This window comes from Chiloscyllium plagiosum, chromosome 43 (assembly GCF_004010195.1).
Source record: "Chiloscyllium plagiosum isolate BGI_BamShark_2017 chromosome 43, ASM401019v2, whole genome shotgun sequence".
NCBI classification, from domain to species: Eukaryota; Metazoa; Chordata; class Chondrichthyes; order Orectolobiformes; family Hemiscylliidae; genus Chiloscyllium; species Chiloscyllium plagiosum.
The window spans coordinates 8,117,832-8,137,538 of record NC_057752.1 but is presented as its reverse complement, the minus strand read 5'-3'; the positions used below and the strand labels follow the sequence as shown (position 1 = coordinate 8,137,538).

Below are 19,707 nucleotides of genomic sequence, written 5' to 3'. Positions count from 1 at the left end.
AGTCTGTTGTCATTCTCCTCCTTTGTGAATTTTATGCCAGTAAGGATATTGTTGATGATGTAGATTTCATCTACTTTGTTCCATTTTGTGATGACAAAGGTGTTATTCACATAGTGGAGTCCAAAGTTTGGTTTGGATAGTTGGGAGGGCCTTTTGTTTGAGTCTCTGCATTGCTGCTTCTGCTTAGAACCCTGATATTGGTGACCCCATGGGTCATTTGTTTGTAGGTTTTGTTATTGAGTGTGAAGTGGGTGGTGCCACATGGATGTTGAAGATGTTGTCTTTACTGATGAAGTTGGTGCTGTCTGGTGTTTGTGTCCTTGACTGTTTTGGTTGATGATTGATGTGAACAGGGCTGTTCCATCAAATGAGACAATTATTTTGTCGTCTTCTATCTTGGTGTCTTTGGTGTTCAGGAATTCTTGGGTGGAGTGAGTGGAGTGGCATGAATCTTCTACTAAGTATTTCAGTTTTTGGTAGATTTCCTTGGCTCGTCTGTATGTCGGTGTTCCAGGTAAGTGAGACTATGGGTCTGAGGGGGCCCCCTGGTTTGTGTACTTTAGGTAGTCCGTAGAAGTGGGTGTGTTGAATCCATCTGGCTTCATTTTTTTTTCTTTTGGAAATCTGTCTTGTTTATTTGTCCTGGTTCATGAAGTCTTTTCACTGTGGCTATGACATGGTTTTCTCGTTGTGGTTTCAGGTCTATCGCCAGTAAGTGGTAATTGTTTGTATCTGCGATCAGTGAGTTTGCTTTGTCAACGTACTCTGTTCTATTTAGAATGACGGTCATGCGCCCTTTGTAATCCTACCTGCAGCCAACGTTTTTGTCTTTTTTGAGTCTTTCTAGGGCTTTCCTGTGTTTCGTTCCTTTTTCCCACTTAACGCTGGTGCAACTGTCTTGTCTGCTGGGTTTCTTCTTTGAGTCCATTGTCCTTCAGGGTTGATCCTAATGCTGTTAGGAAGTCCTTTTTGTCATGTCTCTGTAATTGTAGTTTAACCCTCTTATTTGGATGATCTTAGTGGTTGGTCTGAGGTTTTGACCCAAGCCTCTTTGTTGTCTTTGTTCTTTTTAATGTGAGCTTGTCCAACTTTTCATGTAGGGCTAATTTTTTCATTTATTGTTTGCTGTTGTTTGATGCATATGGCTCGTTCTAGCATGTCTGTCCATTCATGGTCTGTCATGTTAGTATATAAAAGTTTTTTTGGTGCGAAATTTCCTCAATGTATTTGTGTCATTGGTTGTGGGCATCTTTAATCATTTCTCTCAACATTCTGCAGCCTTTCTGTTCTGTTATTCTTTTGGCTAGTGGGGTGTTGAGCAGTGGTTTGTATTTAAGACATTTTGGTAGTACCCGATTCCTGAGGCATTCATGCAGGAAGTACAGTTGTTCGCGGGTGACCTTCAGTCAGATGGCGTTGGTTTCCCATCTTCAGGCTAATTTTAGCGTATTGCACCTATAGGTGCTTATGGTTTTCGAGAAGATTTGTAGCTCAGGTTGAGGTTCAGGGTGTAAGTAGGTTTTTCTTTGGAAATTTTCATATAGTGGTTATAGCTGAGCTGGAAAGTTTGTTTTTCAGACATTTTGTCACCATACTTGGTAACAACATCAGTGAGCCTCTGGTGAAGGGCTGGTGTTACATCCCGCTTCCACATTCACTAACAAGACCGACAAATATATCAACAGAACACCCCGTGGGATCACCAGTATCCGGGTTCTTAGCAGAAGCAGTAATGCAGAGACTCAAACAGCCCTCCCAATTAAACAGCCCAAACTTTGGCTCCACTACGTTGATGACACCTTTGTCTTCACTAAACAAAATAAATCAGATGAAACTTACGACCGCATCAACAATATCCTTACTGGCATAAAATTCACAAAAGAGGAGAACGACAACAGACTCCCATTCCTAGATATCACAGTAGAACGAACAGTTATGGAGAACTTCAAACCAGGACTGCAGGAAAGTAACACACAGAGCAAATACTTAACTATATAGAAGCAATCATCCCAACACCCACAAACAAAGATGCATCAGGATATTATTTCAATGGGCTGCAACACACTGCAGCACCCAGTAACTACAAACAGCAGAAGAAAAATACTGATACAGCATACTCAAGAGCAGCGGGTACCCAATATAAGCAGTCTGCCAATTTCTCAACAACAAACCCAAATAAGCAGACACAATGAGCCCATATACCCTAGCCACATTACCATACATCAAAGACATCTCTGAAATGACTTCCAGACTGCCCAGACCCCTTGGCATTGTGGTAGCCCACAAACCTACCAACACACTTAAATGGCAGCTGATGAACCTAAAGGGCCCTATACAGACAACCAGCAAAACAAATGTCATTTATAAAATACCATGCAAGGACCGTAACAAACACTACATCAGACAGACAGGCAGAAAGCTAGCCAGCAGTATGCATGAACACCAACTAGCCACAAAAAGACGTCCCACTATCACTCGTATCCTTATATACAGACGAAGGAGGATGCCACTTCAACTGGGACAGCACATCCATCCTAGGTCAAGCAAAACCGAGACACACAGGAATTTCTAGAGGTCTGGTATTCTAACCGGGACTCTATCAATCAACACACCGATGTGGACCACATCTACCATTCTCTGAGAAAAAGAACCAGAAATGATATCGCCCACCTTGAGACCAAGATGCACAAATAGAAAGTGGGACACAACAGCAGCACTTCACTGGAGGCTCACTGATGATGTTATCTAGTATGGTGACGAAATGTCTGAAAACAAACCTTCCAGCTCAGAGAGAAACTTACAACCTGAACTGCAAATCTTGAAAACTGCAAACAATTTCTTTGGAGTTCCATTGAGTTGTGTTTTTAGAGAGAGAAACTGGGAAACTGCCTCAAGCACTTAATGGATATCAAAGATATATTCTGCAGCCTATTGCATTTTTTTTTGCATGCGGTATTTCCTATCTGAATGTGTTATGCTGTTGCTTCTAAATGATTATCCAATGCATAGATCATCTGACAGATGCTGTTTTATCAACCTCTGTTAGCTTCAACCAGAACTATACTAAGAGACTATACTAAGCAATGCGTTGGCATCATTGGTCTTGGAGCTTTGATCTCGAGAATAGCAGTTATGTTTTTTTATGTTGGCAATGAGGTTTTCCAAGTCCTAAGTCTCTGCTACGTTTTCTTACCAGCAAATGGTCAGGCTTTTCATTAGCAGTGAGGTGGAAATACGGAAAATGATTATTTATTTTACTGTTTACATTAGTTTTCTATATTCTTCCCTTGATGGTGAGTTTGGACATTAATTTTGGTAAACGTGTGAACTGTGCTGGCATTTGACCTATTCTTGAATGATTACAGTAAATTACAATTGGGAGTAGAATCCAGACTAGATTCTTCTCATCCCAGTTTGAGAACACAGGCTGCTGTTAGCAACCTTGTTGCCTCTCCGGAGATGCTAAGGATTGCAACATTTTGGAAAATCTAATGTCTACAAACAAGTTAAATGTGGGATAATACTTCGAGTTCTTATGTTTTGCTGATTTAAAAATTAAAATCTTTGTAATCATTTTAATATACGTTTTCTGATGTGGAAATGTTGAGTACAAGTAGGATACTGTGCAATTAATCTTGATCTCAACACATTGGGGATGCAAGGAGGGAAAGAACATCTAGACAAGTGCATCTGTATCTTTTCAGAGGCGACTTCACCATTTCAACAGTGTGAAGAAAGGTAAGGAAACTTGCAATCGTGAGGATAAGCTTTGGAGGCTGCAGACAAGAGGGTCTATCAAAGGTCAATCTTCAGATTTACTGAATCCAACTTTAAAATCAACTCATCACTGACATCTCTTTTAACGCTCTTTCTTTATAACCTTATCTCTATGTTCGTGTTGGCCCCATAACAGTTCTTTCAAATTCTTTATCATCAGGGTTTGGGGTGGGGGGAGTGCAGTTTGTTCTCGTGTTTCATTTTTAAAGTTTCAGAAACAACTTCGGGGAGAAAAAGATCTAGGAGCTCCCCCTCAAAGCATATAGTTGCACAAAGATTGACAACAGGTTAGAAGATTGGACAGAATGTTGACCAAAGCGAAGAATGGCTCCAGCTAATAAGGGTGACGGGGGCGGGAATGCAAGAGAATGCTACCTAGAAATATAAAAATAATTAAACAATAGAAAATAAGGATACAGCAGATGAATTGAAAGTTATTTTGCATCAGTCTTCACAACGGAGGAATGAACTTACGTTCCATAGCTAAATTAGGAAATTGAAGGGAAGAAGGAACTCAGAAAATTGTAAACTCTGGGAAGGTGTATTGGAGTTGTAAGCTGACGAGTCCTGCATCATGGCTTTGCCCTAGGATCTGAAATGATTAATGAGATGGTTAATGTATGGTTGTAATGCTGCAAAATTCCCTAGATTTGGGAAAAGCCAAATTAGATTAGATGAGTTAACGTTTACTATTCCCAGAAAGGGAGGAAGAGAAAGAAAAACTCAATGCTAGTTGACTTAATGTATACCACACAACTGTTAGTAGCCATTATTAAATGCATAATGACATCTAGAAAAAGGTACTCTGGTAGAGTTTTGCAAAATGGAAATAATGTTTAAGCAATCTGGAGGGGCTCCTTGAGTCATGAACATCTGCATTATGAATACGCACACTTAAGAATGGGATCTCATGCAAGGGTGTAATTTTTAAAATCTGACGCATGAATGTTTCCTGTATACACACACACGACTATTTTATGTTGTCCTGCATTGTATTCCGACTTGTATACAAATTGACTAGCAAGTCGACTTGAATGAAACCCATTTGTAACCCAGGGACTACATGTATTGGAATTCTTTTGAGGTGGTAATACATACTGTAGATAAAGGGGAACTGGTGGATGCACTGTACTTTGTACAGAAAATATTTGAGTCAAAAATTATTCGGGAAAATAAATGCTTATGGTGTAGGGGGGGTAACATTGTTATGGATTGAAGATTTGCCAGCCAATACATAATGGTATGGGCAAATGAATAACAAGTGGCGTGCCATCAACATCAGTACTGTATCTCAACATTTTACAGAAAGCACCAAGGACATGGTTGCTAAATTTGCTAATGACACAAATCTGGGTAGGAGAGAGTTGTGAAGAGGACATGAGTCTGAAAAAATTGGCAAAGTTCTGGCAAATAGAATATAATATGGGAAAATTTGAAATTGTTAATTTTTGGAGGAAGAATAAAGCATGTTACCTAAATGGAGAGAGACTGATGGGCTCTGGGCATACTAACGCACGTGTTGCGAAAGGTTAAATGTAAGCATAGTAAGCAGTTTGGAAAACTAATAGAATATACTCATTTCCCCTTGCAATAAATTATAACAAGGTGGTGATGCTTCAGCTATACAAGGCAGTGGGGAGAACACACCTGGAGTACTTTGTACAGTATTAGTTGTCTTATTTAAGAAAGGATGTAAGTATGTTTTGAAGCAGTTCTAAGAAGATTATCTAAAATTGGTGGGTTGTCATATATAAGTTGGATAGGATAGGTTTTACCCAATAGAGTTTAAAAGGGCAACTAATGACTTGGCTACAATGTACAAGATCCTGAGGGGCCTTGACAGGGTGTATGTGAAATGGATGTCTATGGGGAATTTTAAGACACATGAGTAATTGAGAGTTGAGTGTCTTTGGAGCACTCCAAAAGGTTGGAAGCAGAGTTTTTGAGCTTTTAAGGAACAGAGATTCTTGAGTAAGAGAGTGAAAATTTATTAGGGTGGGGTGTGGGTACAGTGGGAGTGGGCAGGAATTTCTTATTACATTCTCTTGTGGGATGTGGCCATTTTGCTTGCCAACCAGCATACTCTACCCATACCTACGTTAGTTTTATGTACACAGGAAGCAGGAGGAGTAGACCTTCAATACCTCAAGCCAAATCAGGTATTCACTAAGATCATGGCTGATATAAAGACCGCATATTTGTTAAAAAAATTGTTCTCTCATGGGAGTTGCTGGCTGATCAGCATTTAATGCCCAACCTTAATTGCCCTTGAGAAGGTAGTGGTGAGCTGCTGCCTCAAATCACCGCAGTCTGCTTGTTGTAGGTAGACCCACAATGCTCTTAGAGGAGGAATTCTGGGAGTTTGGGCCTAGTGACAGTGAAGAAACTGATATTTCCAAGTCAAGACGGTGAGTTGCTTGGAGACGAATTGCAGATGGTATTCCCTCCAAGCCACTAACCACCCTGACTCGGAAATATAATGCAGTTTCTTCACTGTCACTATGTCAAATCCTAGAGTTCCCCTAGCATTGTGGGTTTACCTACAACACGCAGACTGCAGTGATGATCTTAGTGAATACCTGATTTGGCTTGAGGTGTTGAATGTCTACTCCTCCTGCTTCCTATGTACATAAAACTAACCGTGATGTATTATTGTGAGGGGAAGGATATTGAGATGTTTTCCTTTTTTTTCAAAATTAACTAAATCTTGATGATTTTGTTCAGCTGCATAATTTTTCTTAATTCACAAATTGCTACTCTGCATGAAATGTAAAATTGGAAAAAAAAACGGTACGATTCTAACAGTTCTGTTTTGTTTGAGAGGCTTGTTGATCCCTCTTGTGGAGTTAGTCTTAGACTGGGAAATCTTCCACTAAGTCTGAGTTGGAGCTGTGGAAAAATATGTACTGTATTGATGGTTCTATTGATAAGGTGGGATTATAAAATTTTATTGTACCGTATGAAATGAGTATGGGTTAGATTGGATGTATGGCCACTTTAGTTTCTTGCAAGAAGTTAGAATCCAAAGGCCTGGGAGCACAATTGAGTGATTGTGCCTTTTGATCATTGGAAAACAAACCAACAAGTGAATTTTATAAAATAATAAACGATGTGTTTGATTCGGTACACATTGGACTGGAAAACCTTCAAAGTTGCAGCTTTACCAACTGATCTGTATGTTGTGTGTACCCCGACCCCAACTTGGAAGTTATCCCATGAAAATAATGAACCTGCACAACATATTAGTGACAAACTAAAGTTTGTTTAGTTATTAAGCAGCATGCTCCATAACAGCTGTCAAGAAAAAAAGACTGCAGTGATGTAACTATGGGGAAAATGCTGCATGTATCTAGATTTTCTGAAAGGCAGTAAGTAACGACACGTATGATTGCACTGGAACGAGAGTTATGAATTCAAGTTACTAGCTACAATAAGCCAGGGAATTTTCACCTCTATTCTTGTTATTGCAGGTGGAGAAACCTTTAAGTCCCCACTTAAAAGATTTCATTCTAGTCTGTTGCCCTAATTCTATTATCAGAAGTCATGCAGATTTCTTTCCCCTCTTAGTGTCTTTATAATTTAAATGTAAAACTAGTTTAACAAAAGCATGTTTCAAGTCTGAAAGCCACATTAATGACTTTCAGTTGCTTCATGGTCCCTTTTGGTGTGGCCATGTCAGTTTATGTTGATCAGTTAGGCGAAGTTACATGACTACAGAAAGCATTCTCTGTTAGTAGAACATATTAATTTATAATACATGAGGCTTTGCTTTCGTGTTTATGCAGTTTTTACTCATTTACTGTCTCATATTTATACTGTACATGTAAGTAGAAATTTTGAAAGTTTTATTTAATTATCCTGCTATCTGTCATGGTTCCCAACATGATGAATCTGTTGTATTCATCATCTCAACTAGAAGTCACTGTTTTGCTGCTAAGCAAGGTATATGACCATAACAATTTTATTTGAATTGACTATTAGTTTTGATACAGCCATCATACAGTTTATATGGCCTTATTACGTGGCTCCAGCATTTCGTTAGCTTTTCATTTAGCAAATGTCTGCTGATGAATAACTTCAAACACGTGAACTTTGCCCTTGAGTTTAGGTCCTTTTTCTCTAGCTGAATGCTCAGGATGCATTAGATGTGATATGCCCATAACCTGTTTGAGTTTATATAATGTATGCATCGCTGTGGCACTTTGCTTCCACCTTTTAATAACTGCCTGCCTTGCTTCTATGCCACATGCCCTTTGTTACAATCTGCGTAGAGACTGATAGCTCTACTGAATAGAGTCATAGAGATATACAGCACGGAAACGAACCCTTCGGACCAGCTCATCCATGCAGACCAAATATCCTAACCTAATGTCCTGCTGGCCAACACTTGGCCCATATCCCTCTAAACCTTCCTATTCATATACCCATCCAGATGCCCTTTAAATGCTGCAATTGTATCCGCTCATTCCGCGCACACGCACGCACACACTCTCTGAATCCTCTGCATGAAAAATTTGTCCCTTGCGTTCTTTTTATATCTTTCCCCTCTAGCTTTTGACTCCCACTGCCCCGAGGGAAAAGACTTTGTCTAATTATCCTATTCATGCCCCTCATGATTTTATAAACCTCTATAAGGTCACCCCTCAACTTCCAATGCTCCAGGGAAAACAGCCCCAGTCTATTCAACTCTCTCTATGACACCAATCCTCCAATCCTTGTAAGTCTTTTCTGAACTCTTTCAAGTTCCACAGCATCCTCCCGATAGGAAGGAGACCAGAATTGCATGCAATATTCCAAAAGTGGCCTAACCAATGCCCTGTTCTCCCTTCCCATCCACTCATTTTAGGTCTAGAGTTGCATCTATCAGAAGTCGTATTCTAAAGTCCCCAGACAAAATACTTTTGCTTTCTTGGGTCATAACTGGCCTGATGACATACAATTCCCACTGACTACTGCAACCCCTTTAAAAGTTCTGGTGCATTTTGGGCACAATTTTGACAACAGCAAGGGATATTATTGCAATCCACACTACCTTGCTGTGTCTTCAATGTTTCCCTTTTCCAACTATTTAACACAGTATTGCATTCTCTGTTTTATTTTCTGCATCAAAGCCAGAATCTATTTGAAGACTGCCAAATAGAAAACTTGAGAGTTTTGTATTTTTTAATCCTCCTTTACATGAATTTCTAGTGTTCTGAACTGTCAAACAGGAAAAACAACTAAGGAACTGTAGATGCTGGAAATCCTAAACAACATCTGAAACTGTTAGGACAACTCACGAGGTTTGGCAGTATCTGTGGAGAGAAATCAATTAATGTTATAGGTCCAGTGACTGACCCTCCCCCCTTCCAGGACTGAAGAACTGGGTAAAGAAATCAGTCTGACTCCACTCATCTACAATTAACTTTGTTTACCCTTTGCCGAGGGATAAATAACTAATACACAATCTTGGATCACATGGACATTTCTTGGAATCTGATGCTGTCATAATCGGGAAACCAATTAAATCTCTGCAAATACTCGCCAGTGGTGTTCCCGCTAAGTTGCATGACCTTGCTTTGAGGTTCCATGCATACTAATTGATATGCTGATACATTGACATCTGGTTTTGGAGATCCTTTTTTATTCAGTTGTGGGACTTGGGTGTTACTGGCTGACCAGCCAGCGTTGCTGCCTAACCTGCGCTTTTCCAGCAACACATTTTTCAGCGTTGATAGCCCATCCCTATTTGCCCTTGAGAAGGTGGTGGTGAGCTGCTTTCTTTAATCGTTACAGTCCACTTGCTGTGGGTTGACCCACAATACCAGTCGGGAGAGAGTTCCATGATTTTGACCCAACGACTGAAGGGACGGCGGTATATTTCCAAATCAGGGTGGTGTGTGGCTTGGAGGGGAACATGCAGTTGGTGGTGTTCCCAAGTACTTGTTGCCCTTGTCCTTCTTGGTGGAAGTGGTTGTGGGTTTGGAAGATACTGTCTCAGGATCTTTGAATTTCTGCAGTGCATCTTGTAGATAATACACATCGCCGCTGCTGCTGACCAGCGGTGGTGGAGGGATTGAATGTTTGTAGATGTAGTGCCAATCAAGTGGGTTACTTTGTCCTGGATGGTGTCAGACTTCTTGAGTGTTGTTGGAGCTGCACCCATCCAGGTAAGTGGGGAGTATACCATCACACTCCTGACTTGTGCCTTTGTCGATGGTGGATAGACTTTGGGGTGCCAGGAGGGGAGTTACTTGCTGCAGTATCCCTAATCTCTGACCTGCTGTTGTAGCCACTGCATTTATATGGTGAGTCCAGTTGAGTTTCTGGTCAATGGTAACCTCAAGGATGTTGACAGTGGGGGATTCAGTAATGGTAATACTGTTGAATGTCGAGGTGTGGTGGTTAGAGTGTCTCTTATTGGAGATGGTCATTACTTTCCAATTGTCAGCCCAAGCCTGAATATTGCCCAGATCTTATTGTATTTGAGCACCGACTGCTTCAGGATCTGAGGAGTCGTGAATGGTGCTGAATACTGCAATCATTGGTGAACATCCCCACTTTTGACCTTTTATGACAGAAGGAAGGTAATTGATGAAGCAGCTGAAGATTGTTGGGTCTAGGACACTATCCTTAGGGACTCCTGTAGAGATGTCTGACCCTCTACAACCACAACCATCTTCCTTTGTACCAGGTATTACTCTAACCGGTGGAGTATTTGCCCCCGATACCCATTGATTTCAGCTTTGCTAGGACTCCTTGATGCCATACTCTGTCAAATGCAGCCTTGATGTCAAGGGCTGTCACTTCCCTCCCTTCTGGAATTTAGCTCTCTTGCCAATGTTTGAACCAAGGCTGTGGAGCTGAGTGATCCTGGTGAAACCCAAACTGGGTGTCACAGCAGATTGTTGCTGAGCAGGTGCTGCTTGATAGCACTGTTGATGACCCCTTTCATCACTTTACTGATGATCGAGAGTAGATTGATTGGGCCGTAATTGATTGGATTGAATTTGTCCTGCTTTTAATGCACGCCAAAACAAAAATCGGAGTTTGTGTTGTTCACCAGTCCATTTTGTTCTTATCTCTGAATCTGCTCGAGCCTTTCTGGTCCTTTTTGTCTGAAGAGTACCGATTAGATTACATTACAGTGTGGAAACAGGCCCTTCGGCCCAACAAGTCCACACCGACCCGCCGAAGCGCAACCTACCCATACTCCCACATTTACCCCTGACTTAATACTACGGGCAATTTAGCATGGCCAATTCACCTGACCTGCACATATTTGGACTGTGGGAGGAAACCGGAGCACCCGGAGGAAACCCACGCAGACGCGGGGAGAACGTGCAAACTCCACACAGTCAGTCGCCTGAGGCGGGAATTGAACCCGGGTCTCTGGCGCTGTGAGGCAGCAGTGCTAGCCACCGTGCCGCCCACACTGCATAGCTTTTTTTTTCATATCTCTTGCATCGACTGCTTTACCTGTTCTTGCTTTCCTGGTAGGTTTTATAATTACACTTTCAAGACATACTTTGTTGTGAAGAGCTTATCTTTCACCTTTTACAAGCCTTTTTTCATGAAAGCAAAATTTATGCACATCAATGTTCATTCCCAAAATTGTATTTTCAATCACAACTACCACTTTGTAAACTATTGTACTTCTGATGCTTCTTTCTAGCAATACCAATTGTACTAGTTTTGTTGTTTCTCCTGATACCAATTTATAGACTGATCTGAAACACTTCAATTTTTGTGTTCCAGAAGAGTGTGTGTGTGAGAGAGAGAGAGAGAGAGAGAATGTGAATGATGCTTGATAGTGTTGATGACATTTGGGGAATGAGTGTAAAAAGGGTATCCCTCACAGTTGTCATGATAAATCTGATCCAGAACACAGGAATATTCTCCTGACAGTCTCAGCAACAGCTTGCATTTACACATACCTTAACTTTGAAATAGAGGGAGTTTGCAGAAGTAATTTTAAAGAGTCAGGATTTGGTGTAGGATATGAAACAGGCAGTAGAATTTTATAGTCTTACAAACTGGTTTAACAACTGGGTAGAATGGAAGAGCCTTGGAATAATGGAGTCCAGAGAAAATGAAGTAGAACTGAAAGCTTCAATGGAAGATGGGCTAAAGTAGAGCTGGGCATTCGTATCCAAAGGAGAAGTCAGTGGTCATTGCACTGAGAATGTATGACAGCAGCTCATCTGTGGTTGAATTGGATGTAGGAAGAGAAGATCTTCCTGGTATGCTGAATCGGAAACAGTGGAACTAGGCAATCCAATGCCACAAAACTAGACCAATTTGGTGGAGGGTTGTATCGGAGGGATAATGCCCCAGTAGTAGTAACAGTTGCAGAGAATCTTAATTGTACCTGTGGTTGAAGGTGTTTTGATGTGGGAGTAGCCAAGACACACACTGGCAGATTCAGGCAGATATCCAAAAGGATTAGCATGGATTTGGGAGATGGCAACACATCCAAGAAAGACAGGTGCCTGAGAGTTACTGTTTGAAGGACACAGTTGCTGAGGGTAAGTTCATGTTTTTAAAGCATGGAGTAACAGCAATTTTGAAGGAAGGGCATTCTCTTGCATGAGGGAACCTGTTACAATGTCAGTTTAACCATACTCCTGTTCCATTCCTTCTTTGACGGCAGAATCCTCTAGTCACTGCCCTGACCTCTGGAAGGTTAATCCATCTTGCTACTTCTCGCATTTCCAAAACCTTTGTTCTCCAACAATTCTTCACTCTACCACCTTTTAAACCTTAAAAGCTTCCATCAAGAAAGGAAGCCAAAAATAAATTTTGTTACAGCAGCTTAAAGCCTTAATATAAATTATTCTTTCTCTTTCCTCTCAGTAGATTTGTCATTACTGCATATATAATGGGATATAGGTTTATTTAGGTTTGGTAAATACCAAGGGTATGAAAGGAATAATCCAGGTCATTTAAATCTAATACGATACTTGGCCCAGTAGTTTTTAGCATTTAGTGTAGATTGCGAGATCCAGCCAGTTCAGCTAACTGTATATTGGGCATGCCCGGGTATGGACTGCAATGTTTGTTATTAAACATCTTAAAGATGGAAATATCTTCAATGTTGCTATTTTGAGCATTGTGTGGCACTTCTTACAAGCAGCTGCTAAAGCCTGGGACCATTTGTTTTTAAATAATATGCTGGGCAGGCCAGAAAATGACTACCCATTTATTAGTATCTGCGATCAGAAAAAAAGTTAGCTTGTATCTGGGTTTGAGGTATGAGATTCCTTGCAAAAGCAGGCTTGAGGATTTGAAGTACTGATTTAAGAGTTGAATCTTGGATAGGAAAGGATTGTGTACAAGTTGAGTGACATGCAATAATGGAACTTTGTGCATGAACCAAAGTGCCACAAAAAGGATTTCTAACTTGATGTTCTTAATATACAACAACACTGAAAGTAGAAGGTTTCTTAAAACGTTGAAGACGCTTGTACTGAAAACTGTCTTGAAACCCTAATTGCACCTTTTGTAATATTGATGCTCAGTCTTTCCAGTTGTTCTTGGTCTCGGGTGAAAGTGCGTATCAGCGTGTCCAATTCATAATTATTTGGCGAACGCTATGTTTAACAATGATTTCATCCAACTTCAACCATTTAATTACAGAACAATTCTTCTGATATGCCTTCCTGGCCTGTCTCGCGCTACTTCGTATGTTTACTTACTTGGGAGCTGCTGATGTATTCTGGCAATTTGTGCTTCACGCCTGAAGGAAAGTTTGACAAATTTGGATAGGTTTAAATATGCATTAATGTCTTAAAAATGTGATTGTAATACCTTTTGTTAGATTTCACTTGGTGCACTAAGCTGTAGGCAAAAAGCAAACAAGTGGTTAATTGAAGCAAAATCATTCAACATTTGTCATGATACTGGGGAGGGAGTTTACTTCCTTCAGAGTAAACTCCTTTGAATTTACATTTTATTGAGTTTTTTTTCCTGTACTTTGTTTATTTCATAGTTGCAGATTTTTGGTTATTCTGTCTCATTTTGGGTATCTTTGCTACTACTAGGAACAATTCCAGATTATCAGCCAAACGAAAACAAACACGTTTTGGGAATAGCAAACACAAGACCTTTTTAAATTATGGCATGAGGGTGCCATATTTTGATCATGTGACAATTCTCTTTCATTGTGAAGAGTGGTTCTCTTGTTCAGTAGGACTATGTTCTTTTCTGTTCTCCATTTGACCATTAATGTTTGGTAACATGTAATGTTTCTTGAAAATGTGATAGTGATTTTTATGATATCCAGTCTTCATACTTAAAGCGTTGATAGAGGACCATTTTTAACAAAAGCCTTGTTATTTCCTGTGTGTTTCTATATCTACATAGCGCAATAATATGTTGTTTTATCATGTATTACCCTTTTGTTCTACTTGCTATGGAAAATTACACATCAAATGAATGGTGTCTATGTGGGTACTGGATGGGAAAAAGCTCATGAGCAGCAACATCAAAGTGAAACACCTGAAGGGATTGTGTCCATGTAGGTAACGTGGGCTCTCTTGAGGTATATGAAGGATACTTTTATTTGAAGAATACGAAACACCTTACAATGTAGGTAATGTTATTTCTTTGATTATTCTGGATTGTGTTATCTTGCTTCAAATGAATTATTAACTCCTATGCTACACACTTAGGTGGTATAACATGCCTTTTTTATTACTATGAAAATTAGGTCCAATGGAGCATCTCCAGAGCAGTTCTCCAAACTCTGTAATAAAGAAGTAAGTAGATTTTTTTTCAGTTTTGTGGCTCTATTCAAGTCACTAAGAGGTACATATGCTTGTGTCTTATTCAACCTTTTTATTTTGATTTATACTTGTCACCTTGCCTTTTGATTTGGTTTGCCTAGCTGGCACAGAATGAGGAATACTGGCAACAGGTGAGTCTTAAAAGTTCTTAAAATTGTTTAGAAATCTTGTGTTTGCTCTTTTACTAAAAGCCAAGCATGATTTGAGTGAATGTGTTTTTTTTGGAAAGAAGTTGTGGTTTGTAGTTTTATAAATATGCTTGTTGTGTTTAGTAGTACTCATGCTGCAAGCTTTAATGTCACCATTCATTTTTAAATTACAACACTGTCTTGGGACTAAATTTCAGAAGCATTCTCTTGTCCTAAGTGCTTTGTTCCTTTAAATAATGGGCCTGTTTGAAACATAGACTTTCCCCAGTTTTAACTCCTTGGCAACCGAGGAATACAAGAATAAAAGAATACAAGAGGACTTGGACTAAAGGATAGATACAGTGGCAGATGCAGTTCAGTGTAGAAGTAGTATATTTTGAAAATAAGGAAAGAGAAAGTAAGTATGCTGTAACGAGAGATACTTCAACAGCAGTAACAGAAGTTTGATGTGTAGATACACAAATCATTGAATGTAGAAATTGAAGTGATTAAGGCAGTTAACAATACCAAACAGAATCCTTGATTTTTTTTTCAAAATCTAAAACTTCAAACAGTCAGAAAGTGATCTTGAACTTGTAAAGGACCTCAGTCAATCTACAGTTAGAGCATTCTTAAGATTTCCTTGGATATACCATTTATAAGATGTTTATGAAAATAATAGGATAGGTGTAACATGGGTTCAGTATACCAGGGATGAGAAGATGTGGTCATTATGAGAGACTTGAGAGATGTGTTTCATGGGGTGGATGTCTGTCACTAAGAGTTTGATAATAAGACTGTGCAAATTCAAGATAATCTCAGAAATTTGGGGCAGTGTTGAAAAAACTTCAGTGTAATTTGTATTGAGCCCTCTTCCTGAAACAGTACATTATTTTAAAAGAAACTCAAAATTGTTGTTTGGACAAAAAATGAGAAGGTGCAGGGAGGTGAATGTGATTCAACAAGCTGAGATATTAAAGGGCGTGGAGAATGGGCAAGAAAATGGGCTTAGACAGGTAACTCGAGAGAAACAAGGGTGCAGACTTGATGGAACTCAAAGTTAGTGATGGATTTTTATTAGCCCTTTGGCAAACTAGGAGGTGCATGTACTTTTATTTCTGTATCAGAAATACTAATATGCCCAGAAAGTTAAGACTTTCAGTAGGCTTATTTGCATTGTTAATTTTTGACTCGCACACCTATAGATTTAATAAAAAATAATAGTACAGACTTTCCACTTGTGCATGATTTCTACTTGCATAACCCATGAGGCGTTACGCAAATATGTATGACAGGAATTTCAGCTGAAATATTCCATGTTTTGAATACCCTGAGACAAATTACTTTCCAGCTTTGGTGACCTGAAAAATCAGCAGCTTCAAATAATTCTGCTCTTGTTTTTCTCTCAGTACACCTGATCCTTTTATGGCCAGTTGGAGCTTTTTGCCTTCCATAAAAAGATAAGGGACTTTGTCTCCATGGACTCTGGTGGGTTCCTTTCAGTATTATTTAAACCAAAAGCCATGCTTGATGCTGTAATAGGCACTGAGTAATGATCTCAGAGTTAAGATTTTTGTTCAATCTGAAGTAACTTTTGTTAAAATATAGTTTGTACAATGCAAGTGAACAATACATGCAAATGTTGGATTGTATATTGGTGCTTAATCGCAACCTTCTAAGCAGTCTATTAAATCTGTAGACACATTGTTTGGCATCCATTTGATAAAAATCAGTTTGTGCTTTAATTGTCAAAACCATATGCAGTGTGATTTGAATTCATGCTTGCAGTCATGCCAAATGTTTGAACTAACATAGCAAATGGAGGAAAGTCCATTTAATAAAAGCCAGACTCTCTGCTGTTGTTCGCTACCTTCTTCACTGCTTTTAAGAGTGTTAGTAGGGTTCCTTAAGATTCTTCTTATGAATAGCTTAAAGCCTGGCTCCAAAATTTTTAGAAACTACCCTCCCCACCAACTGGCGCTATTCTGTACTTTCTTTAATTTGCTGTATGATGTGTCTTGCAACATTTGAGCATTGGTAGCCAAATTGCTTCAAGGAAAAAAAAGGATGCTGGCTTTAAATATGAATCAAGTTTAGAATGAAGTATTTTCAGACTTTAGTATGAAACTTTGGTGGGGGCCTTTCAGAACATTTACATCGTGCTGAATTTTTAGAGCTTTTATTTCATCGCCATACTGCTTTTTAAACTGGAAGCAATGCCTTTGCCTTTGTGGCAAACAACTAACAGGTCTGTGCTAGCGGCTGTAAGCAAAACCAGTGCCAGTTCTGATAAACCAGTTATGCGCAAACAAAAAATGAGTTTCGCGCTATCCTGGCAAGTAATTACTAAATTTTTGTCAGTAGCTACAAGCACAATTAGCCCCTGTTCTGGATAGCGCCAGTCATGCGCAAAAAAATGCGTTATTCCTTGCGAATAGCTGGCATTGTTGTGGCTATGAGCAAAATCTGCCAATTCCAGATATTACTAGTCACGTGCAAAAAGAGAATAATTGTAGTAATACTCTGGCAGCTATGAGAAACAGTTCCTCTATAAATATATTTGCTAATCCACTAGTTACTGGCAAAATAAAAACAGTACTTCACTGCAGTGTTGTCAGTGGTTGCATTACCTCATGACAATTTTACTGTTTCTTATTTCTGAGTGAATAATTAAGTATCAGATCACTCAACATTTTATGCCTCTGGTGTTGAATAGAGAGCATATTAACAAAGTGCAGGTTGAAGATAGTCAAATTGATTCTTGAACCTTTGCTTCCCTAGACCAGGATGTTGTGAAGTTATCCCATGATTTTTATGGGTGCAGTGAACCAAGTCACTAAATGTGAATACTCCACATAAATGTTATACACTTGTTTGTGTTCAATTACCACTAAATGCATCATAAGATGTGCTGTTCCTGGGAATGCTTCACAAGAGTGTTGTCTTATAATTTGAGAAACTTGGTCTTGTATTATTACACTACTTTTTGTTTGGTTGGATAGTTTGTGGCACTGCAGATGATAAAATCATGCAATGTGCTGGACCTGAGGAGCGCGGGCATTATCCTAGTGATGTGGGCAATATATATCCCTCATTGAGCATTATTAAAAACACATTAGCTTGCCAGTTATCTCAATTATTGTGAAGCTCTGCTATGCGCAAAGAGGCTGCAGTGTTTGCCTACAAAACAATGGTGACTGCGTTTCAAAAACAATTCATCAGCTATAAAGCACTTTATGACATCCTGAGAGCACTAAATGCCAATCCATTCTCTTGAGGATGTTGTATCACAATTTGAAGAATTATTTTACTATCTACGTTACAGGGGAATATTGTTGCTTCTATGTATATTGTAATGCTTAATATATTTTGCCATATTGTGAGAATAACTGTGCCATTGTTTCAGTTGAGAAATATTAGAAAAGTCAACTTTTCAACTTGAAAAACAGTTGCATCAAAATGTGCACCTGTAAAAAGCATTCAACATCTCTTGCTGTTATCCCAGTCTTGGGCATTTCTGATTCGGGCCAAGAGTTTTAAGAACCTGGTAATAAAGTTACAATGGATATAAGGCAACATCATTTGATTAAGTAGCTTTTTTGCTGGAATAAACCACCAGAAATGGTAAAAGTGGTGTTGACTGTCAGAAGAAGACCCAAGGTTAAATAGAAGTTTGAAAGTTGTCATCACATTTGCTGTGGCTCCCCATAACTGAATGACGCAGTGCATTAACTTTCAGCTATGATACACTGCCTCACGACAGTCATGCAAGACATAACCTTGAAGTTGAGATGGAGGTGGTGTGCTGAAGGTGAAATATAATGCCATACATTGCACAAAGAAACAGTAAGTAATGAATTTTGTCCCATGTTTCTTGAGGTGTTTTCCTTCCAGAAAAGTATGAAAGTTTCCTCCTCTATCAGGAAATGGTGCATGGGGAGGGTGAAAGGCAACAGAATATTGATCTAGAAGCTTAGAAAATAGGAGCAGGCGTCAGCCATTTGGCCCTTTGAGCCTGCTCCACCACTTAATATGATCATGGCTGATCATCCAACTCTGTATCCTGTTCCCGTTTTCTCCCTAAAATCAGGTTTTTCAAAATAGTCTAGAATTAGATAGCTTTGTTCAAGAAGTTCCATGATAATTTTGCATTTTGCCAACAAGCTTCAGTCTTGGCTGCATATTCCTGTTAATAGTTTGCTTTCTCAGGATTCTATGCTGTGACCTGCTTTTAGGGTAACCTTGAATTTTTCCAGTATTTCTTAAGAACACCTTTTACCTTATCCACTGAAAGGTAGTATCGATACTGCTAATAAAATAGTATGTTAGCTTGATCCTCAACTCGAGAGCATGCTCGGGTGGAGCCGTTCAAAATATATGCATATAAATAGAGTATTGTGCAATTTATAGTTTATAGAATAGTGCTTTTTTTTTAAATATTCTCCTATCCTGGGAAAATCTGAGGCTCTCTCGGTTAACACCATCTTTTTATATCTTCAATCTGTATATTATGGTGTTGAAACATACTATAATATTACAGGAATAAAGCTAGTGAAATGGCAGTTGTTTATTAACGTATAAAAAAAATTCTGAAATGATTTAACAAAAGACTTTTTAAGCAAAACCTTCTTGGCCTGTCTTTGACTTTGAGCTCCTTCTTTGTCCACATTTTCCCTTAGTGTGCTATTTTTATGATTCCTACTTGAATTATTTTCCATCTAATCCAATCAAAGTTGTGTACTTAAATCTTAATTAACTTCTGTCTCCTGGATCTCTACATCCAATTGGAAAGAGGGAATCAAGTTCCAATAGAATGGCATTTGGCTCAGAACAAGATTCATTGGTTTTTGTTTCAGCCAGTTGAGGGCAAATAATCCAAAGCTTAAAATAGTTGTGAATATCACCATGTGCATTTTTGCTGCAGTTTTTATATGTCAAATTCAAGAGCCTACTGTTCACTACACTTACCAACAGCTGGAAAGTGAACTCGCACTCCAATGAAACAATTTTGGCGCAATACAAAATGGCTAAAATTG

General features: G+C 39.2%; 1 protein-coding gene across 7 annotated transcripts in view; it reads left to right on the top strand.

Moving 5' to 3' along the window:
• LOC122543347 (zinc finger CCCH domain-containing protein 10-like) overlaps positions 1-19,707 on the top strand; it is a 150,430-nt gene that overhangs the window by 113,226 nt on the left and 17,497 nt on the right. For all 7 annotated transcript variants that reach the window (XM_043681920.1, XM_043681926.1, XM_043681924.1 and 4 more), the window contains one exon: positions 14,468-14,516. In XM_043681920.1, coding sequence (XP_043537855.1) covers positions 14,468-14,516 — 49 coding nt within the window. The remainder of the gene's footprint in view (positions 1-14,467; positions 14,517-19,707) is intronic.